This window comes from Muscardinus avellanarius (assembly GCF_963383645.1).
Source record: "Muscardinus avellanarius genome assembly, chromosome: 10".
NCBI classification, from domain to species: domain Eukaryota; kingdom Metazoa; phylum Chordata; class Mammalia; order Rodentia; family Gliridae; genus Muscardinus; species Muscardinus avellanarius.
In genome coordinates this window covers 24,198,983-24,225,490 of record NC_137796.1, presented here as the reverse complement: position 1 = coordinate 24,225,490, position 26,508 = coordinate 24,198,983, and the positions used below count along the sequence as shown (strand labels likewise).

The following is a 26,508-nucleotide window of genomic DNA, read 5'->3' as shown; positions in this document are numbered from 1 at the left end:
TTTAAAAAATCTAGCCTAGAGAAAGAAAGAAAGAAAGAAAGAAAGAAAGAAAGAAAGAAAGAAAGGAAGGAAGGAAGAAAGAAAGAAAGAAAGAAAGAAAGAAAGAAAGACAGGCACGATTTCTGAATTATGAAAAAGAAGCATGTTAGGTTTAAGACAGTTTGTCAGTGGGCAACATTCTTTGATCTTTTAAGCTTATGTGACATAAATTGTTTCTTTAATAAAAATATGAAAATGAATCTCCTTAATTATTACTTTGGGCATATTCTTTATTTTAGGCTAAAACACATACTGGGCAATGACAAGAATAACAAGTTAATCCATGTAAGCTGTAGTCAACGTGATTTGCAATTCATTTTTTAGAAATTGCAAATTTCACTATTTAGCCACATGCTAAATTAACATTTTATCTTGCAGAGAAACAAAAATGTATTCTCATTAGATATGTGTTTCTAAGGCTTTTGTGGAGTTAGATCCTGTAATACTGCAGGATATTTCTTTTTTAAAAAAACGTCTTTGATCATATAATGCTTGAATCTCCATAAGGGAATAATCTAGAAATTTATAAAATTATGATATATTAATACTCTGAGGAGCTGGGCATGGTGGGTCATGCCTGTAATCCAAGGACTTGTGAGGTTAAGACAGAAATATGGAAGATTTGAGGCCAGACTCGGCAATTTAAGGAAGACCTCAGTAACTTAACTAGACCCTGTTTCAAAGTAAAAACGTAAAATGAGCTAGGAGTATAGCTCTGAGGTAGAATGCCCCTGGGTTCAATACCCTATACCCAAAAAAGAAAGAAAGAAAGACTTCAAGGACATGACTAGAGAAAAAAAAATGTTTCACTTTGATTCAGTGTTCATCAGGGAATATTTTTCTTTTCACGGACATATATATATATATATATATATATATATATATATATATATATATATATATATATTTTTTTTTTTTTTCCCCCCTGGACCGGGGTGGAACCCAGGGTCATTCTACACCCCCTTGCCCTATTTTTTTGTCTCTTATTTTTAAAACAGGGTCTTACTGAGTTGCGAAGAGCCTTGCTAAGTAGAGGCTGTCCGCGAACTGCGATCCTCCAGTCTCACCTCTCAAATGTGTGGGTCTATTTTTTTAATAAAGATTAGAAAATGTTGCTGTAGAACTATGGTGTTATAGTAGTGCAATAAATAAAAAGAATGGTATGTAGTTTTTTGTCTCCATTATTGACTGACTGTTGTCTGCCTGAACAAATCTAGCCAAATCCATTGAGTGTGGCAAAGCAAGTTAAAAGTCCATCTCCTGTCCTCCAGAAGGTGAGGAGGTGGCAGAAGAGTGGGGCGCTACACAAGTATTAACATTAACATGGAAAAGTCAGGTTATGGGCAAGGTAAGTAAATGGAGACAAATTACTATAGGAATAAAGGCTAATCCAATGAATGAATATACTGAGGTTACAAAGACTTAGGTTTCTTACTGTTGAAAAAAGGAAAAAAAAAAATATGAGCCCTGTGGTGTTGCTTTATAATTTGAAATATAAGGCTAAACTCATGTTTTTCAATACATATGGTGTGTATTACATTCCTAGGGCTGGCATGACAAATAAACACAAATTGGGTTGCATAAAACAACAGGGATTTATTTTCTCACAGTTCTAGAGTACATCATAGTGTTTGTAGGCCCATGTTTCCCCTGAAGGATTCTTCCATGCTCTTTCTACCTGCTGGTGAATGCTGGCGATCCTTGGCTTGTGGTGGCAAAATTCAGTCTTGGTGTCTGTCTTTTTATATGGCCTTTTTTTTTTTTTCTGTGTGTGTGTCTTCATAATGCCCTCTTTATAAGGACACTGATTTTTTGATTTAGGGATCAGTGTGACCCTGTATCACCTAAATTTCACTAAGTATATCTGCAAAAATCCTGTTTATAAGTAAAATCACTAAGTTTCTGAAATTCTGAGGAACACTACTCAACCTTGTATAAATAAACATGTGCAGGCGTGCAAGTGTGAATGCACATCGAGGCCTGTGTGTACACCTATTCTCATGCATTCTTTATCTCTGCTCTGTCCACTGAGAAATTTTGGAACCATGACACCTTCATCGCACTAAACAGAACCAACACCTAGACTATGGTATATAAATACAATTCTTTTTGAATGAAACTAGATTTATTTGTATAAATGGCCAATTCTGGAACTTGTCTAGAAGTACAAATTGAGCCTTGAACACATTGTTGGATCAGAAGGTAAAACTATTTCATAATAAAGACAGAAACATGTTAATAGGATATAGCATCAGCTTCAATGCCCTGTCTTGGCTGAACATCAAGAATTCAAACAACCTATTAAACTGATTAAATAAAAAAATGAAAAACTCCAAACAAGATCAAATAAACAAAAGAAAAGAAAGTTGTTTTTAAATAGGAGAATTCTAGCTAATAAATGTATGTAGAATGACACAATTATGAAAATCACCATTTGCCCGATCTCATCCTCATAATTTAATTCAGCCCAGAAACTTCAAGGATGTTAAGATGTTGGATTCATAGTTTGATGATGAATAAGATCTTTATGAGGGCTCAAAATATCTGCCCGCAAAGTATTCAGCACAAAGAGAATAAAAGAATAATTTTACAAAGGAGATGCATGGCAGGCATCTCCTTAATTAAGTGATCAAAGTTATTGTCACCAATAATGGAATAAATCAAAATCTTCTATGACTTGGTAGAAATCAATGATGCATTATCTGCTATAGTATTGTCCAAAATGAATATTCTGAATCTAATCCCAAAGAAATGTAAGATGAATCCTAAATGAGGGATTTTATATAAATAATTTGTTATGTAATCACCAATTGTAAAGGTCATGAAGGGAAGACTGCATAATCATTTCCACTGGAAGGACCTAATGCATGTATGGTCCCGGATAGGATCCTCTTTATCATAAAAATATTTCATTAAGACAGCTAGAGACATTTAACTGAGATCTATAATATTTAATAGGAATGCTGTGTCAGTATTAACTTCTTGATTTTTAAGATTGTATTGTGGTTATGTAGAAAATTATTTATATGGGAAGAACTTATTGTGGTGGGGTGATGTGCCAACAACTTACTCTTCGTTGGTTAAGGGAAAGTATTTGGACTATGTTATAACTTTTGCCTATGCTTCAACTTATTCTAAATTAAAGATGATGAAAAATGCAAAATAGTGTATATTTTATATGAGTTTCCCTCCAGAAGAGGATTTGAAGATGATCATCATAATAGAACACCTTTACAAAGAAGAAGCATAATATCACTGCTAAAAGGAGACAAAAGAATACAAATAACACATAGTACATTTTTCAGAAGAAAAAGTCCTGGATTATTTAATAATTGTAACATTTTTCTTTGGTTTGTGTTCAAAGAGAACAAGTTCACTTGCATATTGTATGTGGACTTCCATTTCCCTTTTGGTGATTAATATTGAGGAAGGCAGTGGAATATTCCTTTCAAAATACACATCTATTAGGACATTTTCTGACTTTTTTCTGATATTTCGATTAATAGTTGGGGGTGAAGAGTGCTTCCCTCTTTCCCATTTGCCACCAAAAATCCAGAGTCGATTCAAGTTACTCTCTTTCCCCTTTATCTTAAATGCATTAGCCGAACGTCAGCCCCAGCTATTCACCACATGGCTCTTAATTAATTTCTATTGTCATTTGAATTTCTATGCTATGTATTGTTCTTACATTTTTAAAGCACTTATATTCCCATCTTGAAAACTGCATAACATCTCACTCAAACTTCTTTTACAAGTCCCTTCTCAGTTTTTTCAATTTAATTTGCAAAGTATGCTGACCTCAAAGACTTTCCCACCTTGGAAAAACATGAACTGTTATAAATATTCAGCAGAATCATCATGCTCATATAAACAAAATTCTCTAGAGATATTATCAAAGATCAGTAGAGCATAGTGGTTAAACCCATGGGAGGTAGAGACAGATGTTTGCACCTAAATCCCTCCTCCTCTACTTAATACCTGGTTTGATATCAGCTTATATTTCCCCAATTTTTTTCTATTTAAAATTAATGAGAAGTAGGAAAACTAATATTGCTCCTAAGATCATAGCACTGTTAGAGCTATTAGAAGCATTTAACTGAGTTTCTATTCTATAGTGACTTTTCAGTACATAATGATCATTGTTATAGGAGTCCTAGATCTCTGAGAAAATTCTAGAAAACCTAGAGTCAATCCTTATATAATCCCCATGTCATATATTATATAACCACTGCACAATAATGTAATAATACCTAAGAGTTTAAGCACTACTTTCTGTCTCATATTTTACCCCAACTTCACTAATATGTCCTTTGGAATAAAATAACATTCATTTCAGTGTACAAGCATGTAAAACAGAAAGTAAGTCTTGTTGAACAAGATTTTTTAGCAAATAATTGATATTATATAGACGATTTGTTGAATCTTACAGAAGAAAATCACAAAGGAATGGTTATGAAGAAACTAATACATATTGACTATCAACACTGTTTTAACCAAGTAATTAACATTTTGAAATGAAATCACTGAAATTTCCAAACATACTTCTAGGTAGATATTATTATGGTACACTATACAGATAAAGCGAGTCTGAGATGGAGTTTGGCACTTAGAAAAGTGAAAGTCAGATTGGCAGCCAAATAACCTGAGAACCAATTTCAAAGTCAAATAGAAAGTTCATTGTAGCCAAACCTAGGTTTAGACATACAATCAGGGCTAAAACATCCCTCACCTCAAGACGCAATTACGTTAAAAATACATATTTAAAGTGTCTGAAACAATAAACATAGGCAAATTTTCACTGACAAACCAACTTCGACATTGCTAGTTTGGTATCCACAGACAAAAATCAAACACACTCACATGCCTGTTTTCATGCAGTACTGCTATAAAAGTGGATTCTCATCAAGTTCTGAAATTCACAGTAGAATATAAAAGAACTGTGTCTCCAGCTTCCAAATAAGATATTTCTAAATTAATTTGGCCGCCATTTGGGCAAATATATATGTGTGTTTTGTCTTGACAGCTTGTCAACTGGAAGACAGCTCTCACATATCACATTCATTTCAATTTAATATTGGTAAATTTCTCAATTAGAATTTTATTTTTCACTTTCTGCACAATGAATTCCCTCAGTCCTAGCTGGCGTTCCTCGGGGCATACAGGTGCAGGTGCTGGCATTTCAGCAATAGCAAAGGAAGAAAAATGAAAGAAGATAGGGGAGGGAAGGAACAGGCTGAGAGAGAACAGTGGTAATGGGGAGAGAAAGGAGATAATAGCTGACCTTCATCCTGATATTCACCTTCATGAGAAATGAAGGGAATAATTCACGGGTGACAATAAAATAGTGCGGCTGCCTCTGCTTCTTTTAACCAGGGAGGCTGAAGTCAAACAGAAACCAGACACTCTATGCATGAAATCAATACATAAGGGAAGGCATAAAGGCAAGGTGGGAAATAGATTAATAAAAATAATTTAAAAAGCCACAATAGCAACCAGTTATGGAACACTTATTTACTCTATGGTATCCCTTTACCTTGTATTTTATCATGCAATCCCCACACAGTGAAAGCAAGATGGAGATTATTATCCTCCCATTATAGCTAAGGGAAACAGCCAATAATTTCACCTCCTTCATCTTCAAAGTCAACCAGATAATAAGGGATGAAACCAGGATTCAGAGTCACACAACTTCAACACATTCTCTATGGAGTTTGGAAGATATCTTAGAGGATGAGCATTGAAATCATTTATGTGTGCGAGTGTGTGTGTGTGTGTGTGTGTGTGTGTGTGTGTGTGTGTTTGTGCGAAAGTATATACACATTTCATTCTACAGCTAATACAATCTTTAGTAGGCTTTTCTTAAAATGGCCTTGATATCGGCAGAAGTTTCTGAGATTTTCTTTCTTACCATATCTATGGAGCACATGACTTAATATGCACAGAACAGTGGTTCTCTGACACATTTACAGTGATTTTAAGATGGTGAATTCACAATAATGAAATAAAATGAACAGCTTTCTTGTTCATAGTTTATTAAGAATTCAAAGTGTTCCGTGTATACTGGAGTGCCAATAATTCTTTAAGGCCCTGTTACATAAACCTGGATAAAAGATCAACTAGGCAAGTTCTCTTACCTGAAGTGAGTAGATCAAACAATATAAAAAACTCATAGTGTTTCTTAGTTTCTATTTGTATTCAGAATTTAAAAGAAATTGCAAAGATGGAAATGATTAGGCTGGTGTGTGTGTGCATGTCCGTGTTCTTTTTTGGTAGTGCTGATGATGGAAAGACTTTTTTTTTTTTTTTTTTGGTGGTACTGGGGTTGCTGGAAGCCCTTGTACCTCCGGGCTACACTCCCAGACCTATTTTTACATTTTTATTTGGAAACAGGGTCTCCTAAACCAGCGCGCGGGGCTGGCTTCGAACCTGCGCGATCCTCCTGTTTCTGCCTCCCAAGCGCGGGGACTACAAGCGTGCGCCACCACGCCCTGCAAGACTTTTTTTTTTTTTTTTTTTGTCTAAGAAGTCATTAAAGTTTCCCTAGAAAAAGTGTCACTTCTGCCAGCCATATAAGAGCAACCAATTTTAATAAGAAGATAAAAATGAATAAAGTAGAATTTCTGCACAAGATGTAGACAAAGTAGAGCCTTGAAAGGAGAAATAGAGTATAGATATAGGTATGGTATGAGGATCTGAAATCACTTCTGATTTTCTGCTGCAGTGATGCATCTACCAAAGTTAAACTATAGGAGGAAAGAAGAAAGATATCAAATTTTCAAAAATCCTCCTGGCAAAGAAGCCTGGGAATTATTAGTTTTTGGGGAAAAAAAAAACCCTGCTAGAACGTAAGGAAGATTTTTTTTTCTAGCATAAATACATAGATTAGTTAAGATGTAACAAAGTTAGAATCAAGAACACAATTTTGTAATTACAGAGAAGACCAAGTGGAAACAGACTCTGGCATAGACTGCATACATAAAAGTGACTTTTGATGTTCATCTTTGAATTTTTCATCCTGCCTATAATTTTGTCAGACAAGAAGAGCTCTGAAGTCCCTCCTTTTTTTGTATAAATTCTGTGGTTTAGGGAGTCCCTGTGTCAAGGCTTGGGTTTGCGGATAGATAAGCAGATCCAAAATAGGGAATAAAGAATCAAAATAATAAATGTTTCCATGGCTCAGAAAACGTGGGACTGGGTCAACGATGATAGGAATGGCTCCTAAAAACTGTTCAGGTAAAGTAAGTTGGCTATAAAACAAAAGTCTTGTTGGCAACAGCAACTGTCTAATTCACCGTAGCCTAGACCCATCAGCTCAAGCCAATATCTGGCTGACTACAGACCTAGAAGGTTTCCCATTTCTCTGTGCACTGCATCTGCATGTGAATATACACAAACAAATAATTAAACATGAAGCAAATATCAATAGGATTAGCCTGGCATGTTGGAACAAATCTTGATAAATCCGCCTCAGTAACAATACTCAAACTACAAGTCTATGAGTGGAATACAAATGCAGCCTATTGAAATATTGTCGTGTAAGGAAAGATATTTTAATAAAACTGCTTCTCTGTCAGTCAGTTCCTATCACTAAGGGACTAAAGCTATTGAGCTGTAGAACTTAGGCCAAAAAAGGGGATTTGGAAATGCAAATGAGAGATAAGACGGTAATAAATGTCTTTTATTCAGCAACACACCATCTCTGATGCCAGAAGCTATTTTAAACATGTCTCTTAATAGTTCTGTGAAATTGAAAGCATACATACCCAAAATGGACATCTCTGGCACGGTAGCATGATAGGGTCCATTAAGAAATTCTGGCGCGTTGTCATTGATGTCTTGAACTTTAATAATGAATTCAGAAGGAGGCTCAAGAGGTTTGTTTGTCTCCCAGTCCACTGCCTGAGCTGTTAGAGTGTACTCCGCCTTTTCCTCTCGGTCAAGTCGTTTTATAGCATGTATATCTCCAGTTATATCATTTATTTGAAAGATTGTCCCAGCTCCATCACCTGATAAAATATACTTGATTTTTTTGCTTCCAGGATCCAGGTCTGTGTGTAGCTAAAATGAAAAGTGGCATTAGTTAGTAATGAAGCCACCTGCAGAGTAATTTTTAAATGCCCCCTGTTCATATATAAAGTGGGTTCTGTTTAACACAACGTCATCAATTTATGCTAAAAGCAGTTATACAAATAGTCACTGCAATTGTATGGCCATGGATCAGAACTTTATCAACAATACTTAGAACAGCTTTTGAAAAATGCTATGACTTGTTTAATATCTACTTACAGACTTTAAGAAGGGTAAAAAGATCATGGTAAAAGCTAAAAGAAGTATTCTTCTCATCTTATTGATAAGGTCACCAAATGTTATTATTATTATTAGCTGGTTCTTCTAAATTACTGTGTGCCAAAAGCTACGTGGATCACTTCTCATGAAATCATTTTATTACCATTTACAAAAAACCATGAGTTAATATTTTATATAATAGATGGTGAAAATAGGATTTGGTAAGGTGCATAATTTCTTCAAGGTTCACATTTGATAAAATCATACATGATGTCTCAGAGCTTGACTGAGATTTGCCTGCCAAATTCATACGCAAAAATAATTCTTTTTTTTTTTTTTTTGGTGGTGGTGGTGGTACTGGGGTTCCTGGAAGCCCTTCTACCTCCGGGCTACATTCCCAGACCTATTTTTTTTTTTTTAATAGTTTTATTTGGAAACAGGGTCTCTTAAACCAGCGCAGCTGGCTTTGAACCTGCGTGATCCTCCTGTCTTGGCCTCCCAAGCGCGGGGATTACAAGTGTGCACCACCACACCCAGCTTTGCAAAAATAATTCTAATAACCCAAATTATATTAAGATAATATGTTTTTGTAGTTTTCTTCCTTCCTTCCTTCCTTTCTTTCTTTCTTTCTTTCTTTCTTTCTTTCTTTCTTTCTTTCTTTCTTTCTTTCCTTCTTTCTTTCTCATTACTAGAGATGGAACACAGGGGAATTCTATCTCTGAGCTATACCCCAGACCTATTTTCTATTCTTTATTTTGAAACAGGGTCTCAACAAGTTGCAAAGAGCCTCATTAAATAGCTGAGGCTGGCTGCGAACCTTGGTCCTCCTCTCTCTGCCTTCCAAATTCTGGGATTACAAGCGTCTGACATCGCTCTCAGCCTGAGTTTTTCCTTTAATATTACAAATATTCTAGCCCAGGAAAATGGGCAAGAATATGGGAACATATCTCACCAAATTGAATTTCTCTAGGGAAAAAAAAACTTTTCAACATGAATCCAGATCCATATCAGGTCATACCAACAAGTATTTGGTAAACATATCTATTGAGTTTATGTATCAGGTAAATATTCTGCCTGATATGTTGTGGGTTTTGCTGGGGAAAATAGAACCCTTGGTTTTATTTTATTTTATTTTATTTTTTATTTATTTTATTTTTTGTGGTACTAGGGTTCCTGGAAGCCCTTCTACCTCCAGGCTACACTCCCAGACATATATATATATATATATATATATATATATATATATATATATATATATATATATTTTTTTTTTTTTTTTTTTTTTTTTTTGAAACAGGGTCTCTTAAGCCAGCGAGACTGGCTTCTAACCAGCGCGATCCTCCTGTCTCTGCCTCCTAAGTGCGGGGATTACAAGCGTGTGGCATGACGCCCGGCCTTAGAACCCTTGGTTTTAATATCTCACTTTCAAGAGAAAATACAAGAGTGTTCTAATATGTGGGGTTTCTCCCTTATACTACATTGAGTTCTGTTTCAAAAAAGAACAAAAAATAATAAAGTAAGAAACTATATATTGCTTTTGGGTTTGCATTTTCAAAATAAAAAATCACTGAATTGCAGTTGCTAAATACTGCTTAAATGCACATATTTTCAGTTTAACTCAGTTACTTAACTGTGAATATAGTTCCAGTTATTGCACCATGAGATTTCAAATATTTGTTCCTTTAAAGAAAAGACTATCTTGTGGAAAGAAACTCCTAGAAATTCAAAATACATCATGTTCTCTTGGGATCCCTGTTATTCAGAACAGTCTCTATCGCTTTCTTCACCAATTTAAATTGTATTTAGCGCTTCAATAAATGAAAAGAAAGGATTATAAAAAAGACATAAACTAGCAACAAAGAATCCAAGTGCATCTAGATCTCCTACTTTACTTTTGAATATTTTAAAAAGTTAAAGCATAGATTACATCAAATATTTATTGAATCTCAAAGTGTATCCCTTTCATTTATTGTATTAAATTTATGAACAAGAACAAATATTGAAATGCCACTTTATCTTAATGAATGTAGGATTATAATTCATTAATGTGATATTAATCCTAATTTATGATCATTTTAATTTATGTGCATTTTAACGTTTCCATTAGCATTTTTATTAAAAAAAGAAAATTTGAATAATACATCATTCGTGAAGGCTCCCAGTCACATACAAGTCATATTTTAGACACAGGAGACATTGGTATGTGTCGCTCTTGTCCACAAATTTTTGCTAATTAACAAAGAAACCATTCAAATTGGTTTTATTGTTATTTATGTTAGAATTTATTTTTTCCATGCTTTATTTCTAAGTACCATTAACCTCTGATTAGCAAATTGCATTTTAATCTTTGGTTTTAGATTATCCCTTCTGTTTAAATATAACTAAGAAGAAAGAAGAAAACGGCATAGATTTGTTTTCCTTTTACACTTCTTTATTGTTATTTATAGCACTTATATGGTATTATAACAGGCAGTGATTTGCATTTTTTGTAAATTATTTTATTAAATAATTTTTTATTGGTGCATTGTAGTCATGTTTTTTTTTTTTTTTTTTTTTGTGTGTGTGTGTGTGTGTGTGTGTGGTACTGGGCTTCCTGGAAGCCCTTCTACCTCCGGGCTACACTCCCAGACCTATTTTTACATTTCTATTTTGGAAACAGGGTCTCCTAAGCCAGCGCGAGCGGCTGGCTTCAAACCTGCGCGATCCTCCTGTCTCTGCCTCCCAAGCGCAGGGATTACAAGCGTGCGCCACCACGCCCGGCGTAGTCATACATCTTTTTTTTTTTTTTTTTGAAGATTTAAATAAGTTTATTAAAAGAATAGAAATACAGAAAATAGAAATACAGCCCCATGTCAGAGTGGCATGGAGGGGTGACTCGAATGAATACACCCGATACATCTTAATGGGATAAAAATCTTGTGGAGTTATACACAACACATATCACCCAATCAGTCCCTACCCAATTCCTAACCCTTCCCTCCCCCTCCTTCCTTTCCATGCTTGGTTTCCTGATTAACTTTGATTTTTTTTCTTCCATATATGGTCAAGTTATTTTTGACAAGGTTTCCAAGAATATTTGGTGAAGGAAATAATAATTTTTTCACTAAATATTATTGAAAAAAATAACTACATGAAAAACAATAAAATTGGGCCCTTACCTAACATTGTATACAAATATTAAATCAAAATAGATAAATGATCTAGATTTTAAAAGAATAAAATAATACAAAGATGAGATTCAGATTTTTCTTTATATGAGCTGAAGAGACTAACACATTTGAGTTTCAGCTACTTTGCCTATATTGTAAGGATAAAACCTTGACCCTACACAATTGATTTCTGAGATCATCCCATTTGATCGTTATTTAAAAAATGGAAGCCAGGCGTGGTGGCGCACGCTTGTAATCCCAGCATTCGCGAGGCTGAGACCAGAGGATCGCGGTTCGCGGACAGCCTCAGCTACTTAGTGAGGCTCTCTGCAACTCAGTGAGACCCGATTTCAAAATAAAGAATAAAAAATAGGGCTGGGGCTGTAGCTCGGAGGTTGAATGCCGCTGAGTTCCATCCCCAGACCTGCAAATAAATAAATAAATAATTTTTAAAAAATGGAAGCAGCCACACTGAATGTCTAAGAACTAAAACCATTTGACTTCAAAACATAATTAACACCACATAACTATCTGAAAATATTGGGAAGCTTCATTGCAATAACAGTGAAAGAAAGCTCCCAAGACTCCATTAAAAATAATATATATATATATATATATATATATATATATATATGACTGAAAAAAATAACTTCTTAGTGTTATACACTTCCACTTTTTGCAAAAGTTCCTTTTTTTACTCATCCTACTAAAATCCATATCGCTAAGCTGATTGAAAATGGGGTTTCAATGTTTATTCCTTTATCCTATTATTTGTATCACATACCTATACTCTGATACATGACCTGTTCAGATAACTGACTTGACATTACAAAAAGTAAAAGATTGTGGATGTGAAAAATAGCAATTTACAGAGAGAGCAAAGGTCAATAAGACCCCAAAGTTGAACCTCAGAAGTATTGGAGGTTCATGGTTTCAAGCTGGTGCTTTGAAGGTTGGTTTCCTCATGACTGTCAAACACTGCTCCCTTCAGTGCAAGAACACAGTCCCTGACACTTTACCCCACCAAAGAAGGACTCTTTCTCTGAGACTGTAGAGCAAGGGAGTGGTCACACTTTGTGCATCATTTGAAGTGTGAGCACTATCTCTTAAGAGATGCTTCTGCTAATTAGAGCAGGGTAAGGCCGACATACAGATCAGCCTGGGTTGGTGAGAGTTTTTAGACTGTTTGTGATACAAGAATACCTCCTCCATTCACTTATTAAACATATAGATGGCACCTCTTACATATATATATATATATATATATATATATATATATATATTATATTGGGTATTATATTGGGTGTTGAGGCAGAGAAATAAACAAAATTGATATGGCCTTTGCTCTCAAAGACATGGTTTTATGAAAGATAAATAGAAATAGAAATTTTAGGGGGTGTATAGTCATTATTATCAACATTAATATTTTGTGCATTGACTACTTACTAATATCACGAAAAATTTGTATGAGTACATATATTATCTTACAATGGATTCTAGACCATTTATCCATTTTACCAATGAAATGATTGAGATTTAGACATTTTCATAAAACTTTCCTAGGAAATGCTCAATCAGCAAGTGGCAATGTTAAAACCACATGTTCTATAGTTCATTTCTACTTTGAAATGCATGTTTATAAGAGGTACAGCATGGAAAAAACAAATAGCTATGAGCACATGGAACATTTTAATGTTTCAAATCTCAATGGAAGAGGAAATGTATTCCAGGTAGAGCTAAGAGTAAGAGGGAAGATGTCAAGGTAGGTTAGAGGGGAAAAAAAGATAATTTAATCATGGTAGAATATGAGGTTAAGGAAAAGAAATGCAGCAAGATGAATAGAAAGCAAGATGAGGCCAGATTAGGAAATAGTGATACCAAGATTTAAAAAAAAATGGCAAATTTCACTATAAAAGGACACAAGATCACAAAGGAGCCAGACCGGATTCTGGATTTGTCATAGCAGAGTCACAGTAGTTGATGTGTGTTTAGTAGCAAACATCATGGAAGCAAAGAGGAAAGGATAGAGAGAAAACTAAGACATTAACTCACACACCGATTTTATTTCTAACTCTCCTTTAGCCCAGCATCCAAAACCTGCCACATTTACAACCAGATGAATTCCTACCTTTTTGGCCACTCATTGTAGAGTTCTGGAGAGCCACAGAGTGTCAGATTTGCAAATGTGATCCTAGTGTTTCACATGAAGCCTTCAGTTCCAGGAACCATGGAAAGAGTGCTACAAAACTGAGCTGCCTTGTGAGCATCAGTACCACTACGCCCTCAGGTCTTCCATGTATTTGCATAACACCTCCCAATTAAGAGGCAAGTTTATACTATGAAAGCCTGTGGGAAGACACATTTGCATTGAATTCTCCTTTGTCTTCCCTCTGCCTAGTCATGTGTTTGTCATCTTGTTGGAAGCACAATAAATATTTGTGGAGTTCAATGAACGTAAAGGAAGAGAAAGAAAGAACATTTCTAATTTTCACAACAATTTAAGAAATGAAGCGAAGGAATTTTAAAAAGTTAGACCCAGACTCCTAAAATCCTATAGGTAGTAAATGCAAAGTTCTTGAGTTTTTTTTTTCAAGTATGTAAAGTATATATTTAAATTTAGCACCCAAAATAGGAAGTATTATATAGTAGAAGAGTTAATGGAAGAAGAGATGAACAGATGGAAAGATAGATGGGTGGGTAATGAGAGTAATGAGTAAATAATAGATGAATGCCAGTTATCTCATGAGCAGACATCATTGTTCTCAGAATCAAAGAATGAATCTGCATCTATCTTATGAGTGTACATATTCACACACACACACACACACACACACACACACACACACACAACCTCTTCTCCTCTTACACAGGATCCACCAGAATAATAAAGTAATCTCCAGGTAGTAGTACCTAAAAGATATATCTATTTAAATACCAAATTATAATTATGTTGCTAGGCTGAATCACACTTCACCATTCTGGCTCTCTTTTCCACTAGAATGAGGTGAGGCCTGGAATTGAGCCCACTACAGGGGAAATCTCTTCATGATCTGAAAATCAGGTCACTGTGGAATTTGGAATTATTTGGAAGTTGCACATCACAAAGAACACCATGAAAGAGTCTCTCCAATTCTCCATCTTCTTTTCAAGAAGCCTTTAAGTTATAGAGAGAAAACCAACCTCTTTTAGAATCCAAAGGTTTGAGAGGGATTGCTGCCACATAAATCTCTGTCATTTACTGATCCCAGTTTTTATTTTACTTTTTTTTTTTTTTCTGAATCTGGTCACCATTGGGAAAAATAGAAAATCTAGAACTCTTAAATGTAACCACAGCATAACACTGTAAAATAAAATGCAAGTCCATATACAATGTAAAACACGGGAGAGTTCCAGTACGTGGTATCAGCTTTAATGGTACGGTTCTCCTGGGGATGGGTATGAGCAGTTCTGGGGACCCGCGCCCCATCCGAGGCTGGAAAGGGAGGGCCCTTCTCTTAAGGTATGCATCTCCGGGGGTGGGGTTTACTCGTGGGAAGACGAGATTCTTGCAAGATACTATTGCGAGGCAGACTCTGCCTCCGGGGTTCCGCCACCCCTGCCCGGGCAGAGGGGACCTCGATTTATCGTCCCGGCCTTTGGGTGATAATGGTCGAAGACTTGAGTCTCGAGCTACTTCCGGCTATCAAGGGGGTCATAAGGGGGCCCTTTGGCCAGGAGAGATCGGGTCCACCAGAAGTGAGAACAAGCTTTTCTCTCAAGATATGGCCTCCAGGTTTCCGACCCCTGCCTGAGCAGAGGTCACATGGGTGAGGAGGTCAAGTGAGTGAAGGATCCCAACTTATCAAACATTATTTTCTCAGTACCTGCTACAATACCTGTGAAGGAGAAACTGTGCTATGGGTCATCAACCTATCAATAAAAGAATTATAATACCTGAATCACAACCATTCCATATCAAAATGGGAGCAGATACTTTGACTCTATATGTTTGCGGCCTACAGTTTTGAGATGATAAGGATACAGATCCCGTAATCAAGAGCAGACATACTTTGGTTGCTAGGAAAGTGAAAATATAGGTAAGGGGAAAGTGCAAGAGGAATAGGTGAGTTATTTTCAAGTTTCTAAATTGCTGTCCAGGAGGACCAGGAGTTAGTCTTAAAACCTGCTCATTTCAAATTCCAGTTCAGCTCTGTGGTACACAGCAGAACATCTTACAAAGGCTGCTGACCAAACAAGTAATGCACCATTCAAGAAAGAGTGAGGTCCCATAATTGCACTGAAAGAGGATAGGAAAACAAACAGATGAACAGACACATTAAACCAGTCATTCTTCATGCTTTAGATGTAAATAAAGCTATGTATGATGGCAGTACCTGGAGTGGGAGGCAGAATGTTGACATGCTGGATTGTATAACTTGAGAGATGTCTTTAAGGCCTGAAACCCTTTGCTACTACAGTAAATCTAAATACTCCAAATTACCTTCCATCAAGTCACTCCATTCTCAACAAGTTGAAGAAACAAATTACACCATAAAACTGACGCTGTGTAATAGGCATAAAAACACTCCAAGATTCAAGTTGGGAATATACAATTGCTCTTAGGTGATCATAAATAGTTTTCCGGTGAAAGAGGAATATTTCACATAGAAATTTCCTAAGGATATTTAAGGATCACTTAGTCTTGAGAGGTGAAAGGTTAGATGAAACAATCCCTGATTAAATAAAAGATATAAAGTATCCTTCTCTGGAAATTATCTCTGCTCCAGAACACACGCACACAGACACAGACAGACAGACAGACAGACAGACACACACACACACACACACACACACACACACACACACACGTGAATATATTTTTCTATTGCTTTACAGCAACCAAATGTGTAGCATTTTGATAGCTCAGACATGTGTCTTTGCTGTCTGTGTTAGCTTCTGGTGTGAGTATTTTGAACAGCTGGCCCTGGCCATGGGGACTGGTGCCCAGAGGAAGAAAACTGGAAGCCAGTCCAAGTGAACTGCTGTTTTTGGCTTCCTGCACCTGAAAATACAGTCAGAAAAAGGAAGGCATTGCTGGCAATACATTTTTAAATAGCTACGTTCCACGAAGGCAGGCCTTCTATCTATGCCATTCACTACTATACCCACCAGCAAGCATTGTACTCGGCACATAATAAGTGCCCATTGTTTTTGTCTGCAGAGGACACATCTTAATGTCCTTTATCTTGTTGGTGACTGTATATGATGAAAGACACTGGCTCAGTAAATGCATTGACTTTCTTAAGCTCAAACAATTAATATGGAAGGATAAGTTGTAACCCATTCAGGCAGATTTCAGATTACACACATTTGAGCATGATTATGTTGAGATCTTTGGAAAAGCAAAACTAGTTAATTTGAAATCCTCCAGACATCTCCATGGTTTGCCCCTAAAGAGCAACAGAGATTTAGTACATATATAAATCATATATATCCACAAACTACAAGTAGAGTTCATAAACCATTCTCTAAAAGTTTCAAATAGAAAAGTCATAGAAACAGAAAGACAGGATGCTCAGCTGATTGGAATGCATAGACTCACTATGGACAAGAAGAGGCTGGCAGCCTTTTTCCCAAGAGATTTCCCAAGCTGACAGTCATGACCTTAGAAATTTGTTGCCATCTTAAGTCTAGACCACAGCTTTATAGGTTTAGAAACATGATATGTCAGCCCTATAGCAAATTCAAGCTCCTTAGGTAGATTCTCAAAAGATTTACAATCCTTAGTTTTGTGGAAAAAAAAATTTAAAAGATACTATATCAATAAGTAATATTTTAGGAGCCTAACATAAGTTATTATTATGAGCAAAAAATAACTGTTAAATACCCACATTAAAGTGGACACAAATCATTCATGTTGACATGATTCAGAGAAAGGGGAGTTAGAGGGACTAATTTTGCAGATAATGAGATTATCTAAATGTGTCAATTGTTCTCAAAATTTCATTTTCCATTTGCATATGGGGATTGGTTTCAATATTTAATTAAGCAACCATAGAGGAAAAATGTAATAGATACTCCTGTGTTGTATACATCTGTTTTTTAATGTATGCTGATATCAGTCTGATTAAATCTTACAGGTATAAAAGTCAATATAATTCTCTAAGGTAACCAAATACTTAAAGTGTTAATACCTCAGATTTTAGGTTCTAGAATGAGACCCTGATAAGAAAATTATGTTGAAACCAACTATAAGATGCTGAGGAATTCACTTAACTGCTTTAAAATTCAGTTCCCTAGGCATGGTGCTGCATACCTGTAATCCCAGTACTTGGGAATCTGAGACTGGAGGACCAGAGGTTCTTGGTCAGCATCAGCAATTTAGTGAAACACCGTTTCAAAATAAAAAATAAAATAGGATTGGGGTGTAGTTTAGAGGTAGAATGCCTCTGGGTTTGATCCTCAGTACCACAAAAAATAATTTAGTTCCCAGTTTATAAATAATAGTATATACTCTTAAGGTTGTTGTAACAATTAAAATGTGGTAATAATGTTGCTTAAGGCATAAGCATTGCAAGAACTAAGATATTTAAATATATTTGTGAGTTAAATTTAGGAAATATAATGATGAGTTCTGGCTAACCTGAAATTGCTTTCCAAGAAAACTGTATTTAACAATATATTCTAGGGCAAAATTTAACATATAACATTTGTTTGCAGTCAAATTAGAATGTAATTTCTTGAGTTAAGTGATCTGAGCTCAAACTCTTGCTTGAATTGGGCAGCAAATATGACTTAGTAATTATATACTTAATACTCATTTACTCATTCAATAAGCAATATTTGTGATGTATCTGGAGGTGTTAATTTATTGCTCCTCAATATTTATAAGCCTAGAAGTAAGAAGAGTGTATGATCAATGTGTATTCAGTCAGTGAACAAATGCTTAAGTGGGTAAGTATGCGGATAAAAAGTAGTTGTGGACCAATTATTAGAAAGCAATTAGGGCGAAAAGATCAAGAAATGGATAGATGGATGGATGGATGGATGGATGGGTGGGTGGATGGATGGATGGATAAGTGGGTTTATAAGAGAAGAGGAAGAATATAGGCAGGTAAAATGGTTTCACTGGAGAACACATAGAAGAGTAAACAAAGAGATGTCTGACAGAATGCAATTCTATCCTTCCACTGATGTTGTAATATACTTTAAATTTTGGAATAAATTTAAACAAATGGGGGTATTTGTGAGAGAGTAGGCTTAAAGGACCAAAAGGTTTCCCACTAACAGATAGATACAGGGAAAACATAATCAATTTGTCTCAGAGAACTGTTCTCCATATAACATTACAGCAGGCATAGTGATAAGTCCAACTATAAAGTATAAGAGATCCTTATTTGAAGATTGTGGTGGATAATTAATTTTCAGTAAAATAGTCCCACTTTTTAAATTTCTTGAAAATTCTGTGTGTGTGTGTGTGTGTGTGTGAGAGAGAGAGAGAGAGAGAGAGAGAGAGAGAGAGAGAGAGAGAGACAGAGAGAGAGAGAGAAAGAGAGAGAGAGAGAAGAGAGAGAGAGAAATTCTCTATAGGAAGGGATAGTTTAATGCCAAATAAATATGAAATGTAGTAATGTATGATGTAAATATGTAAATAAGAGAAATAGAAATCAACAAAAGATACCCAGGTTTATTAGCCAAATAAATGGAGCTAATTTTTAAAATTAAAAATGATATGAATATTTAAAACACATATAACAAAGTGAGTCACAGTAGAGCATCCATGTGACTGTCAAAAGGAAGGAAATGCTGAGAGGATCTTTTCTCAATATTCTCTGCATTCAGAGAACTGGATTAACCTGAGTATTAATAGGAGTGGCAAGAAAGAGATACATTTCTGATGGGAAAATCACAGTTACCAGCTAAACAGGATGTTTCTTGTTACTCAAATACATGACAAGAAAACAGTGGGGAAGAGCACAGTGGATGACCAAATATCAGTCATCTGCTGAACCTCAAATTCTGGACTAGTAAATGGAATATACAGTAATGAAATCACAATCAAAATGATCTTGGAAGAACATAACTATTTAAGTTGAATATGAAATATGTAAAACTAGAATTTCATTTGAGCCACAGAACAGGGGAAAGACAATAGTAAATTATATCCCCCCCACTTTGTTCCAAACCTCTGATAATAATGTGTCTGTGTTACCTACACCTACGCCTTGAAGACTTGAAAAAGATAAACTATTTCACAAAAAAGGTATATAAAAACACAAAGTCAAGGACCGAAATTTATCTTTAACAGAAATCACACTTTCGAGTTTCAGCCATGATTATTCAGTTAGGTGCATGTATTAACTCAAAACTGGCTGATAAAAGAATTAAGATGAGAAGGGTGGGCCAGGCATAGTGGCCATAGTGGCATGGCACACGCTTATAATCCTGCTGCTTGAAAGGGTCCAGGACAACCTCAGCAACATAGCAAGACCCTCGGCAACCTAGTGAAACCATATTTCAAAATTTTTTAAAAAAATCTAAGGACTAACAATGTAGCTAGCTCAGAGGTAAAATGCTCCTGGGTTCAATACCTAGTAACCATAAAAACAGATGAGAAGAGTTGGCTGATAAATGGCTTTATTAAAGAATAATAATAGATAAAAGAGCATATCAGAAGATAACTAGCTAAAGAGATTCTAAAATATTCTTCCTTTTAGATCCATGAGGATCAAAAGAACTGGCTTGAATCACAACTACTAGATATAGCTTGGAAAAATACCTATATTTTTCTTATATTAATTTCCTCTTGTTAAAAGAACACTAGCAAAACTGTTAGTACCATTATCAAAAACCATACGACAGTTGCAAAAATAACATATAAGTAAAATTTTTGTTTTGTTCACTCCTGTTGTAAGCATTATCATAACTACCATGCAAATTTGGAAATAGAGCCTTGAACACCATCAAATTATCAGAACTATATGCTAAAACCTACTACACCACTAGTGTGTGTGTGTGTGTGTGTGTGTGTGTGTGTGTGTGTGTTTGAATGTGTATCTGTGTGTGCACACAACATAAGTATATAGGTGTTACTCCTCCATTTGCATTCCACCAACAAAGCCTGGAATTTGTCTGCAAAAATACCAAACAACAAAACTGCAAAAGCAACTTGCAAATAGAATGGCCCTTCTGTTTTTTATTTTAAATAGATTTGCTAGGAATGTATTCATCATTTATATGAAGAAAAATGTTAATCTTTTATAAAAATAGATATTGCTATTTTATTTCATTGCTTATTAGAAACAAACATCTTTTTCTGGTTAAATGATATTACTAGTTATTTCCCCTCAAAACATACATGTTGAAACCCTGACCACTAGGACTTCAAAACATGACTGCATTTGGAGACAGGAACTTTAAAAAAAGTGATTATATTAAAGAAGCCATTACTTTGGCCCTACTCCAATCTAATTTGTGTACTTATAAGTAGAGGAAATGTAGACATACAGTCAGAAAGCAGTAATGTATCTGCATAGAGAAAGGAGCATTTGAAGACAAAGTGACAAGGTGGCCATTTGCAAACCCAAGAAGCAAAACTTTGGCTTTGCATTACTAGACTCCAGAATCATAGGAAAATAAATTTATATTTTTAAGACATCCATTTTACTCCGCGTTGGTGGCAAATGATTATAATCCCAGTACTTGGGAAGCTGAGATAGGAGAATCACAGGTTTGAAGACAGCCTCAGCAAAGAGTGAGACTCTTATCAATCTAGGGAGACTGTGTTTCACAATAAAAATAAAATAGTTGCTAGGGGTGTAGCTCGAAGGTAGAATGTCTCTGGGTTCAAACCTCAGTGCCACAAAAAAAAAAGACAAATAAAAATATACCCATTCTATGTTATTTTATTATAATAGTCTTAACTAATCAATACATCCTCCTAAATCATACCAGCTCCTGATCAATGAATATCTTACTGAGGCAAAATGGTAACCACTCGTTGCAATCATATTTGTCTGTGCTTAGAGTCTAAATGCTAGAGGAGAAATAATACTCCTTCAAAGGTATTCATGATCCAAATTTCCAATATCTATATGTATATAAATGTGCAAAATAACTTTGCACATTAACTAAGTTAAGGACCTTGAAATGGTGAGATTATTTCAGATTATGCAGATCACCCCAATGTAATCACCCTTTTCCTTGAAAGGAAAAGAAACCTTTCTTTCTGCGGTCAGAAGCAGAAATGATTGTGAAATAATGGTCAGAGAGATATAATCTTGCTGACTTTGAAAATGCAGATTGGGTCAACTAGCCAAACTATGTGGGGACCTTAAAATAGGACAAGAAAACAGATTATTCCCCCTAAGCTTCCAGAAAGGAACACACCCCAGTGAAACCTATGTTGATTTCAAGTAAAAGATACTAAAATTGTGTTATTTTAAATCATGAAATCTGTGATGACCATTTGCCCCATCAAAAATAGAAAAGTAATAATTTTACTCAATCTAGTGATAGAATTATCGATATGTTTCATACTAGGTAGCTAATGACTTTGAGTAAACCCTGTATCCTTTTCCTTCTTTGAGAAAAATAAAGGAAGAGGTACTGAATTACTTTTCAAATGTTTTCTAGTTCAAACAGTCTGTGACTATTTAGACACAGCCTTACTATTTGCATAGCTATTTGACATTTTCAATGTAGTATCATGGAGACTCCCTCAGAAAATCAACTGCTATCACAGCTACCCAGTTATAGGAAATAGCCTATTTATATTATACGGCCATTTCTCCTTCAAGGACATTATTTGAGAATTTCCTTACTTTGATTTCTTATTATCTTTCTTTTGTTTCATTTAATTTAATTAATACAACACAATGAGGACACACTAAATTCTTAACTTTATAGAAATTTTATATAATAGAGATTTAAGTAGTTGCTCAATATCTTGTGTAGCTATGGAAGGAAAAATATGATTCAAACCCAAGTCTATCTGCTACTGAAGTTCACACTTGTTTTATTGTTTCAGTGTTGTGTGCCAGAAGCAAGCATGGAGCAAGAAAAATTAGATAGCCCTTGAAGCCCAGAACTTTACTGTTTGCTAAATTACATGGAGCTTGGTCTTTCTTTTTAGGACATAAATTTAACATATCCCCTATTTGCTCAATAGGATTCTCATGGGAATTAGGTTAAGATAAAAGTCCTCATCTCTGCTGGGTGTGGTGGCGCACGCTTTTAATCCCCACACTTGGGAGTTGAAGACAGGAGGATCACGCAGGTTCAAAGCCAGCCGTGCTGGCTTAAGAGACCCTGTTTCCAAAAAAAAAAAAAAAAAAAAAAAAAATATATATATATATTAGGTCTAGGAGTGTAGCCCAGAGGTAGAAGGGTTTCCAGGAACCCCAGTACCACAAAAAAAAAAAAAAATCATCTTAGTGGCATAGAGTGGGAAGCAAAGTCCTAGTTCTAACAAGCTCTGGAAACCTGTAATACTAATTGACACATCAAAGTCCAATGTCCTCAAACTCCCTGGTGAAAACACATCTAATGACAGAAAATTCCCAAGGGTAGGGAAGTGGAGCCGAGGTTGAGAGAATCTATGCTTGCCAACAGAAAAAAAGCTTTCGGGGAAATCTAGGAAACCTAGACTGTGCAGGTAGAGAGGAAAAGTGAGGATTTATAGAAAACAATAACAGAATGGGTAACTATCAGATTTAGTTTGCAAATCAGACTCTATCAGTTGGACATATTGACACTAATGATCACTTATATTATGTTCCCATCAGGTAAACTAATAAAACTTTGCTTTGTACATTCAACAACATCGATAATACGACAGCTCTGGCTTGGAATTCTCCCCTGAAGGCCCATATATCAGTCTTGAACATTAGCCTATGACGCTCTTGGGAGGTGGTGGAAGCTGCTCAGGAGACCGAGCCTAGTGGATTGGATCACTGGTGTAGGCTCAGAAAGAAACATTGGAGGCCATGCATGGTGGCATGTGTGTGTAATGCCAGCATTCCAAAGGTGGAGACCAGAGAATTGAAGTTCAGGGACAGTGAGGCCCTTTGCAACTCAGGGAGATCCTATTCCAAAAATTAAAAATACTAAAAAATAGGGCTGGGGGTGTAGCTCAGAGGAACAATGCCCTGGGGTTTCATCCCCAGTACCGCAAAAAAAAAAAAAAAAAAAAAAAAAAAAAAAAAAAAAAAAAAAAAAAGAAAGAAAAAGAAAAAGAAGAAAAAGAAAAGAGAAAGAGAGGGACTCTACCCCTTTTTTCTCCTTATCTTATTTTTTTTGTAATTCACTGTTTTCATAGGGCAGACAGGCCTTCTCTGCCATTCATGTCTGCCAGTGCTATCACTGACCCAAAGCAACATGGCCTCATAACTGCAGACTGAAAACTCTGAAGTTGTGAGCCAAAATATTTTTTTCTGTTTTTTTTTTTTACTTGATTCCCTCAGGTATTAGATAGGATGTTAGATTAGTAAAGTCTTGGGTTTCAAGGGCTGCCTCATTTTTCCTGCTCCATGATTTCTTCTGGCACACAGATATTAGTTAGGTATTAGATAGGTATATTTAGAGCAGTAGAAACCTGGATACTACAGTCATGTTAATAAGGTATTATTTAGGTATAAAATGAGTGTTCAATATGTGATTTTGAATATGGGAGAAAGTTCTACTTTGCCTCATTTCTTCCTTGAGTATTTCTACAGTTTTGGGATAGGATATGTGTTTCTATACATTCACAATTTTTTACCCATCTGATCATAAAAACGTTAGTTTGGCCTGGTGTTCCTTTTAACATTCCTATTAATCAAATTTGCTAGTTATTTACAAAGAAAAGGTCATAGTATTACTCAAATGGAAGAAAATAGACATGCAAAAAAGGCAATAAGGTGACAAAGAGCTTGAATGCACAGGAATTAGCAGAAAAGTGTTGTTTTACACATTCTTCGATTAACTTAATCTTTGTATATTGGTGAGAGAGAAAAACATTGGAGACATTTATCATCAGTATGAAAGATTATCAGAGATACAAGAGGGGAACTAGGTTTCTCAAAAACTTTACTGAACAATAAATATTTAGACTCCAATTTGGCATGTTATAAAGTGACAACACTAAAGACATAAGTTGATTGCATATTAGACTAAGGATACATGGAAAGTGACTTTATGCTTAGATAAGACTTCTGGCAGTACAGCATTGTACAAATTATGGGAGAGAGAGAGAGAGAGAAGAAAAGAAGAGCAAGTTTGCAAATTGAGAGACAGAAGGGAGAATTGAAGAGAGATGAAGGAAGGATAGAATTGAAATGCTGCTGTGATCATGGGAACTGCGATTAATCACCTGTAGCCTAGTTCAAGAATGGCTAGTGTTTGTCCTCCATGTGCAGGATGGTTCTCTGGATGACCTTATGCAAATCAATTCCCAACCCTTTTCTCACTTGTAGTCATCAAAAATAACTAAAATGTGTTGGGAAGGCAACATCCTGATATAAAGAGAGACTGACCAGAATAGCATGGGGTCTAGTCATATTTCCCTTAGAAAAAGGATGTCCTTCAATGCTTTCAACCCAGTAAATCCCAATCCCAGAGCATAGATCCAAGGATGGGCTGTTTTCTGAAGTCTTTCCTACTGGTGCAAGTGGGATATGAACAGATGAGACTTCATCTGGCCTGGGCAGCTTTCTTTGGCTTTGGGGGTCAGGTCATCATGAATCCCGGGGTTTTGTTTTCCTTTACTGTTTTCCTGTACGCAATAAGCCTACTTTATGTCACTTACCATGTGTCTAAGTGCTCTGTCTCAACAGTCCTGGGCAAGTAGTAAAAGTATAGCCCAACATGCAGTGGATTAAAGTGGTAAGTAGGATACTTTGCATGGGTCACTGAAAATTTCCAGCAAGAAGTGGAGCTGCTTGGTCAGGGAGGAGATCCTTGTTACCACTACCAGAATCACCTTTGTTAGTACATTGTACCTGAACCCTGAAGAAGGAGGAACCTCCAGTGCAGCAGTTCTCAAAGAAGGCCCACAGATCTCTGGGCATCTCTAAGAGACTTTCAAGGTATCTAACAGGTCAAAGGTACTTGTTTTTTTGCACTACTTTGTGGGTAGAACTATTGCTACATTAATATTGGTAAAGACAGTGGCAAGAAACTATAGTGACATCCCAGAACACATCACTATAATGCAATCTAAAGATAAAAAAACAATTGACTTATTAGGAATGTTGTTCACAAGAAAATAAGAACATTTTATGAAGTCCCATCCCTGTTTATTCTTATTTTTAATGTTCTGTATAATAAAATTGATGGTCTACACCAAGCACTTCTGCTCCATGATGAAGTATCATTGCCACAAAGATATGACAAGTGATTATTTCAGTCATGAGCGGAACTAACAATGTTTTTTTCACGGAACTTCACTTTTTGGAAAGGACAACTGATGAACAAACTGTAGGCATTCTAACCTCTGCATTTAGCACCTATCATACTTTTATATAAAAAAGAACCTAAAACTAAGCCACACATGGCAGTGCCTATGTCTGTAATCCCCTTACTTGGGAGGCTGAGACAGGAAGATTATAAGTTTGAAGTTAGCCTCAGCAACTTAATGAGGCTCTCAGCAGCTTAGAGAGACCCTGCCCTCTCCAACAAAAATAATAAATAAATAAATAAATAAATAAATAAATAGGGCTGAGGTTGGAGGTTGAAGGTAGAATGATCCTAGGTTCAATTCCCAGTACCACACACACAAAAAAAAGATCCTCCAAAACCTAAAACTAGCTTATCATTTAAAAGATAACCCACAGTATTTGAAACTTGGAAATATCTACTAAAGATTCGAATTTAAAAAAATGTGTATCTGCTCCTGTGAGACTGAAGTTTCTAAATACTTAAATATTATTTTTCTTTTCTTTTCTTTTGTGGTACTGGGGGTGAAACACAGGGGCTTTTCTACCACAGGCTATACTCCCAGACCTTTTTTTAAAATGTATTATTTTATTTGGAAACAGGGTCTCACTAAGTTGCTGAGAGCCTCACTAAGTAGCTG

General features: G+C 35.7%; 1 protein-coding gene across 1 annotated transcript in view; it reads right to left on the bottom strand.

Annotated features, from left to right (window-relative positions):
• CDH8 (cadherin 8) overlaps nt 1–26,508 on the bottom strand; it is a gene marked incomplete at both ends in the record, with an annotated part of 366,073 nt that overhangs the window by 239,001 nt on the left and 100,564 nt on the right. Inside the window, one exon of the mRNA XM_080704548.1 lies at nt 7,803–8,097. Within this exon, the coding sequence (XP_080560674.1) occupies nt 7,803–8,097 (295 nt within the window). The remainder of the gene's footprint in view (nt 1–7,802; nt 8,098–26,508) is intronic.